Genomic DNA, 7,698 nt, shown 5'->3' with positions numbered 1-7,698 from the left:
TTCCTCTGCTACAGACCAAACTGGCCGATGTGAACAGGATGCATTCTTTATCGAGCCGAGCCGAGTAGAGCGGAGTAGAGCCGGACTTCTGAATTAGGGTCCGTGTAAAAGAGGCATATATTAAAACAAAAAATATATTTCTCTCCCCCATCTTTTTCCATTTTCAAACATTTTCGAAAAAGCTCCAGGGAGCCGCGAGGGCAGCGCCAAAGAGCCGCGGGTTGCCAACCCCCGGACTAAATGAAAAAAATGAATGCTTGGACACTAGCATAATGGACAGGTTTTTGATGGGGCTCCCACATATATCCAAAGCAGAAGACGTAGCATGGCCAAATATGCTTCCCAACCAACTTCCTTCAGAGCCAAAGAGTCGAAAATACGACTGAGCATATCTTGCCTTTGGCTTCACCTGCACAACGGTGGGTAATGAGGAGAGACCCCAGTGTGTTGTCTGTCTCTAAGTGCTAGCTTGTGACAGTTTGAAACCGAACAAACTAAGAGACAAAACATCCCGAGCACAAAGACAAGTCAGTTGACTTTTTCAGATAAGAACTCATAAACTGCTGTGCCCAACAGTATGTCTTTACTAAAGCTGCATCCGTGCCGGCAAACGCTCAACTCAGCTCATATAAAGTTGCCTACCGAGTGGCACAGTGTGCGGAGGAATTAATACTTCTATGTGCTATGGTTTCAACTATGATAAATGACACAGCAGCCAGCAAACTACAGACTATTCCATTGTCCAATAAGACAATCGGCAGGTGAATTTATGACATGTCAAAGGACACAGAGGAGCAGCTTAATGATAAGGTGTGTGACAGCCGCAGCTTTTCTCTGCAGATGGATGAAGCCACTGGCAGTAACAAAGACTGCTCACTGAGGTGTGAAATACACTTCAATGGAGTTGATATGTGTGTGTTCCCGGGGGGAATTATCTTAGAAACCAAAAAATGGCGAAGCAGAAAAAGTTTGAGAACCACCGATTTAAAACAAGCTTCTTTCACTCATTTCACTGTTGTAATCAGAAATGATTCTGTGTTTCTGCAGGAATTCGGACAGGTCTTTTCTGCTGTTTTTCTCCTTCCTTCAAGTACACACAGCCATATTTGCTTCGGCACCTTTCAGAGGAACGAGCCGCCACGGCATCTATGGAGACGCTGTCCGTGAAGTGGACTGGAGTGTAGGTAGGTCACCAAAAGTGTGAATGCTGAACCAACATTCACAAAATGGTTTTTCTGTTCATGCTTTCTTCCATGCTTTTATTTGGACTCAAACTACTTCCTCATGCTTGTGCTTTTTTAATCATTCATATATCAGAATGGCTTTGACCTTTGGTTTTTGTAGCTTTTATACTTTGTGTAAAATCAAATTTCCCTTATTAATACACTGAGATCAAAACATGGATTTCTTTTAATCAGCGTCAGCATACTTTGCTCTATTTTTGTCATCTTATGCTACTTTTAGCTTATAGCTGCTGTTCTGCAAGTTTTAGCTTTTATATATATCAATTAATTTTAGTACTTGTAGCTTTTTTCTGCTACATTTACTTTTTAGCTATCATTTTATTTTTAGCTTTTAGTTTTTACCTACTGTTCTGCTCCTTTTAGCTTTTAGCTGAAGTTTTGCTACTTTCAGCTCTCAACTAACATTCTGCTAATTTTAGCTTTTAGCTTTGAAATCAAAATTAACCTCTTCAAAGTCAGTAAGGTGGGCCATTTTATTTCTTTCTTCTTGTTTCACCTCGTCGGAGGAACACGGTCACGCAGCACCTAAAACGTTTTCACAAATGAGACATTGTCACCACAAACCTTCTTTTAATAAACAGGAAAAGGGTCAATTTAAACCTGGAATCAACAAAATAACCATTTCAAAATCAGTAAGTTTTTTTTCCCTTGTTTTTATCATGTCAGAAACCAAACGGCAACGTCGTACCGCCAGGAAAAAGTCGTCTCTTGTCATACACCACTCTAAACCTTTTCATGAATGTGGCATTTTTAAACACAGAGCCTTTGTTATAATGCCTGATTGTATGCTGAGGCGTTTCAACGAGAACATTTTTATGACCGCCCAAGTAACCTTCTACCAAGTTTTGAATGGTTTATGACCTGACCAAATGGTCAGGGTCATAAACCCTGAGCACTTTGAGTCTGACGAGAAGTGGGGTAAATAATCTCTCTATAATATTATGTACAATCTCGTGTAAGGATGTGTTGTGAACAACTGTCATCTACATCCACATCAAATTTTAGCACAGTATCTGAAAAACTGACTGGATTATAGCCATTTTTATGTTATAAGGTCAGTTCGCTGTGGTGGCCATCTTGAATCAAGTTAACTCCTGTTTTGTGTCTTTTCTTAGGTCAGATCATGGAGACACTTGACAGGCTCAATCTGAGAGGAAACACGCTGGTTTATCTGACCTCAGATCAGGGTGCTCACCTCGAGGAAAGGTCTGCTTCAGGAGAGGTTCATGGAGGATGGAATGGAATCTATAAAGGTAACTTATCAGAAGGAATTGTGGGTAAATTATAGAAATTACTGTTGTCGGGTGCTTTCATCACCAGCTTCTCCATGTTTAAATGAGCAAAACAAAGAACCCAGCAGTGGAATGAAGCACATTTTGTCGGGATTTGGGTTTTTGTGTTTCAGTTTATTGTTTTTTTTTATTATCATCTTGTTTTCTGTTTGAGTTCTTGTTCAGTTCTTGTTCTTGTTTGCTGTCACTATCCACTCCTCTGTCATTCATTCGTCTACCTGCCATGCCCACTTACACCTGCCCCGAGTTCTGGTAATAATTCCACCTGTGCCCACTTTCCTCATCACCTCCTGCGTTTTAAAAACCCGGTCATTTCCTCCTCACTCCGCTGGTTCATTGTGCTTGGTTCCCTGCTGTTTCGTCTTGCTCCATGCTTTGTTTTTTCACGTTTGTGCTTAGTTTCAGTTTTTGCTACCATGTCAGCAAACTATAACAAAAGAATACAAAACGGCAAGGCAAGACAGGGCAAGGTGTAACCAGAGACAAACAACAAACCATGGACGTACCAGAGAAAGTGACCGGGTTTTAAAGACAGAGGGAAATCAGGAGAAGTGGGCACAGGTGAGTACTGAGGATTGTAGACAGGTGGAGATGGGCGTGACAGGAAAGCAGGAGCAGACTGAGGGCAAGAAGGTAATGAAAAACAAAGACAAGAACTAAACCAAAACCCAGAAGACAAATACAAAAATCCCTAAAAACAAGACAAAGCAAAAACCAAAAACAAAATGGTAGCTACTCTTCCACCTTGACCTGTTGTTCTAGGAACATGAAAATTGAGTTAATTAGCAGGAGTGGATTCATTTATACTAGAAAAAAACCCACCTGTTTTAGCCAGGTTTCTGTAGGACAAAATGAGTCAATATGATGATAATTTATCAAATCATTAACGAACAACAACACTAATAAACTAAGACTTAGAGGAAAGAGATTATATTCCACATTTAATGGTTTTATTTTTCTGTTCTAGTAAAGTAATTGTGTTTATTTTTACAAGATTATTATTTTTTTAGCTGATTTTTGGTCTGTCGATGAGCTAATAATCCACAGACCAAAAACCTAACTAAGAGCTAAAAGGCTAACTAAAAGCTAATCACATCAATAGCCTAGCTAAAAGTATAAAAATGCTAGCTAAAAATAACAATAGCCAGTTTAAATTAGTAGAACGCTAGCTAAATGCCTAAAAATATCAACAGGCCAGAGAAAAGCTAAAAGTAGCTGACCAGTAGCGCTAGAAGACAAAAATAGACCAAGTACTCTGAAATAGATTTCAAAGAGAACAATGTTTTTGATGGACTTGAAGAGATTTCATTGTCCTTGAATGCAGATTTTTTTTGTCAGTGAACTTAAATATTTTGAGAAGCGTAAAAGGTTACAAAAACCAAAAGACATATCGCTCATGTTGTGAATGAGCTGAACATTAGAATCAATGAATAGCTCAAAAAGTGAAGTTATACAGAGGTAGTTATACTGCAAAAACAAACAAAGTACTTAAAGGTATGTAACAGGTAGTTACCTGGTAATTACAGGGTAAGTACCAGGTTGTATTATGTATTGCTTCTGAAAATATGTCTAAGAAAACCAGCAGATTGTCTTCAGTTTTGATCATGAATTAAAATCAGAGCCAAATGATTAAGAATAAATCAATTATTCCTATATGTTTTCGCAGTACAGTTTTCTCATAGATAATCCAGTAATTTTTCAGAGCTTCTACAGTTTTTTTTCTTTTTAATTTCTGCACTGTTAATCTTTATGATCCACTTTATTCCTTTAGATTCCAATGAGTCAGTGATTCTGTAAACAGGGTTCAGCTATAACGTGTGTTTCCCTCTGAGCAGCCGGAAAGTCCACAAACTGGGAAGGAGGGATACGTGTCCCAGGAATTGTGAGTTGGCCAGGGAAAATCCTGAGTGGAAGAGCGATTGATGAGCCCACCAGTAACATGGATCTGTTTCCTACGGTGGTGCATCTGAGTGGAGCTTCAGTCCCACAGGACAGGTCAGGTCGTCAATGGTATGGGTGAGAATAATTCCCTGGGCTCCTTGGGGAGAGAGTGACTTTGTTTGTTCTGCTTTGTAGGGTAATAGATGGCCAGGACCTGATGGATTTACTGCAGGGGACAGTTAAAAGGTCCAGCCATGAGTTTTTGTTCCATTACTGTAACTCCTACCTGAACGCTGTCAGATGGCATCCCAAAAACAGTAAGTTTCAACCAACTTGGATCATAAGAGATGGAGGTTCTGTTGTTGTTGTAAAGGTTTTATAGCCCTTTGTGTTTTAACTTGTTCTGACATTGGGTAGTGTTTAGCATTACCTGGATCAGCCCAGAGCTCAGCTCTGAGCCACCCCCACTGCACCGCTAACTGGCCCAACCCACCCATTCACACTTCTTAGCACACAGACAGAAATCCTGTGCAAACCAGCTAGGTTGAACTTTTTCTGCTTTCTACTTTACCTAGCCTTTAGCTACATGCTTGTAGCAGTTTTTCTAGATTGAATATGTTTTGTTTGTGGGCGACTTTGGATCAGTGGTGAGAGCACACTGAACCCCTCACTGCCTCTGATATGTGCCTCATCAGTGTATGAATGGAGGTTAAAGCACTGATTGGGCTCTATAATAATGATTTCTTCAGATTAGCTTTGTAGAGATGTAGTAGTTTGCTGCGTGAAGGTGTGGATGGGTAAATGAGAGCACAGATTGTGTTGTAAAATGCGTTGAGTGGCCTGGTTGGCTAGAAAAGTTCTGATAAGTACAATAAATTTTCCATTTACAGGATGTCTGCAATAAATAAACATATTAAAAGTTGTTGAAATGTTTTTAATGTGTGTCTTAAAGTAAAAAAATGCTGAGTCATTCCCCATTATTGTTGTATTTTAGGCAGCTCCGTGTGGAAAGCCTTCTTCTTCACCCCAAACTTCTACCCCGAGGACAAAGCCACCTGCTTCCACACACACGTTTGCTTCTGCACCCCAGGTTACGTGACCTACCACGACCCCCCTCTGCTCTTTGACCTCCAGAGGGACCCGTCGGAGAGCAGGCCGCTGACCCCTGACACGGAGCCGAGCTTTCACTCCGTTGTTGCTGCAGTGCAGGAGGCCGTGGAGAGCCACCAGAGAACGGTGGAGCCTGTGGAGAGGCAGATAACGGCGGGGAAGCTGATGTGGAAGCCCTGGCTGCAGCCCTGCTGCTCCACACTTACACAGCTCTGTCAATGCAAACACACACTCTGATGTAGCATGAAGGCTGTTTGATACTGTGTGCACAATCTTTGCACTGCGTCATGTTGTGATTTCCCTCTTATTTGTCTAAAAGGCCCGAGGCATCTGTCTGACACTGGAAGTAGTAGGGAATTAGAATCACCCACCACTGAAGGCAGGGCAATATTGTTTTTGCTTGGGTTTGTGTAGGTTAAATTGTCTCCCTGTTAGCAAAATATCTCATGAACCACTGGACAGATTCACTGAATATACATCTGCAACTGATTGACTTTAGGAGTCAACCCAATTCAAGATTATTACAACAGTTAAGTAACATCAGCAAACACAAATTTTTAAAACTCTAATTTCACAAATAATCAACAAAAATTTGTTGCAGTAGTAGCTGAGAGCCAATACACACTTTGAGTTATAACAGATTTCACAAAATCTTGAAATCTTGATATCAGGTTGTGGCAGATGGGCCCTCATCCTGAGCCTGGTTCTGGTTCTGGTTCTGCTGGAGGTTTCTTCCTCCTAAAATGGAGTCATTTCCTTTCCGCTGTTGCCAGTGTGCTGCTCAGGATGGGGGATTGTGATGAAGTGAAGTTTCAACGCAGTTTGCTGGCTGCCTTGGGTAGATAACTGTAAGAGCCATTTACCTTGTCTGTTTATCTCCACTAGGGGGAGTATGTCGGGACATTGTGAAGGAAAATAAATGACTTTATGATTTATAAGTCAAATGAAGATAAAAGAAGTATAACCAAAGCCCATAAATGCAGCAGCAACCAGTGGGTAGCCTGAAATATAAGATTTTAGCCACTGCAATAACTTTTACTATTTGGCTTTTTGTAATGAACTGTATGTGAATGTGGTGTATTATAAAAAATTAAATGACTAATTAAATTTGAATCTGGATCTAAACTGGCTGTATGATTTGGATTTTTTTTTTTTTTTCAGTGTCATGAGATGACTTTTGTTGTGAATTGGTGTTAAATAAAGTGAATTGAATCACCTGGAAAACTATCATTAGCAACTAGACAAATTGTATTTTCTGTAAAAATGAAGTGTGAATGGGAGCGTTCAAGCGTGGGATTGATTTAATGATACAAACTGACAGAAGTTTTATTTATTTTTTCTTATTGCAGCTGTAGAAACCTATTATGCACAAGACAGCCATATTGTATTTTGAGGTTGGGGATAGCCGGGAATATTCAACTTGCTCACACAGATTTTCAACCTGCAGGTAATCAAACGTTTTAACTTCAGTCCAAACTGAGGTAACTTAAAAAGTTATCTACAACAAGTAATCTATTATTCTTAGACCCATCAACAGAACCCTGCTTCAAACTATCATTTTAAATTTAGACCATTAGTTTGGCCCCTCCCTGGGCTGCCACCTTATGGTGGTGGAGGGGTTTGAGTGTCCCAAAGAGCCTATGCTGTCAGGGGCTTCATGCCCCTAGTAGGGTCACCCAAGGTAGACAGGTCCTAGGTGAGGGGCCCGACGAAGTGCAGCCCAAAGACTCCTTATGATGAGAACAGGCCTTTTAGCATGCGTTGTAACAGTAACAGTACAGCTGCAGTACTCAGAAGACACAGCAGATGGCAGTAAAACAACCACTGAACAAATTACTGCTTCATATTCAACTTGGAGAAGGTGTTCGACCGTGTCCCTCGGGGAATCCTGTGGGGGGTTTCCGGGAGTATAGGGTAGTGCTGGTCGATATGGAAAAAATCCTACATCACGATATGGATAATTTTATATCACGATAACGATATATATCACGATATACCCCAATTACGTACGTTGTCAGTTATTCACTGAAAAATATGAAAAAAATAATCTCATTTCTTACCTTTTTCAAGCTTTATTTCGAAGTGACATTTAACTGAACTTTCACAGATGAGATCTGCTGCATTTTAGTGCAGCAATATATATGTACCTGTTAGACGTAACAGTATCAAAT

At 40.4% G+C, this 7,698-nt stretch overlaps 1 protein-coding gene across 3 annotated transcripts in view; it reads left to right on the top strand.

Moving 5' to 3' along the window:
* Positions 1 to 6,697, top strand: part of sts (steroid sulfatase (microsomal), isozyme S) — a 13,441-nt gene extending 6,744 nt beyond the window's left edge. For all 3 annotated transcript variants that reach the window (XM_017426274.3, XM_025008050.2, XM_037978851.1), the window contains 5 exons: positions 1,048 to 1,184; positions 2,360 to 2,497; positions 4,372 to 4,531; positions 4,613 to 4,734; positions 5,412 to 6,697. In XM_017426274.3, coding sequence (XP_017281763.1) covers positions 1,048 to 1,184; positions 2,360 to 2,497; positions 4,372 to 4,531; positions 4,613 to 4,734; positions 5,412 to 5,764 — 910 coding nt within the window. In that variant the 3' untranslated portion in view covers positions 5,765 to 6,697. The remainder of the gene's footprint in view (positions 1 to 1,047; positions 1,185 to 2,359; positions 2,498 to 4,371; positions 4,532 to 4,612; positions 4,735 to 5,411) is intronic.
* The last annotated feature ends 1,001 nt before the right edge of the window (positions 6,698 to 7,698 follow it).

This window comes from Kryptolebias marmoratus, linkage group LG1, assembly GCF_001649575.2.
Source record: "Kryptolebias marmoratus isolate JLee-2015 linkage group LG1, ASM164957v2, whole genome shotgun sequence".
NCBI lineage: Eukaryota > Metazoa > Chordata > Actinopteri > Cyprinodontiformes > Rivulidae > Kryptolebias > Kryptolebias marmoratus.
This window is presented reverse-complemented; position numbering and strand designations above follow the sequence as displayed.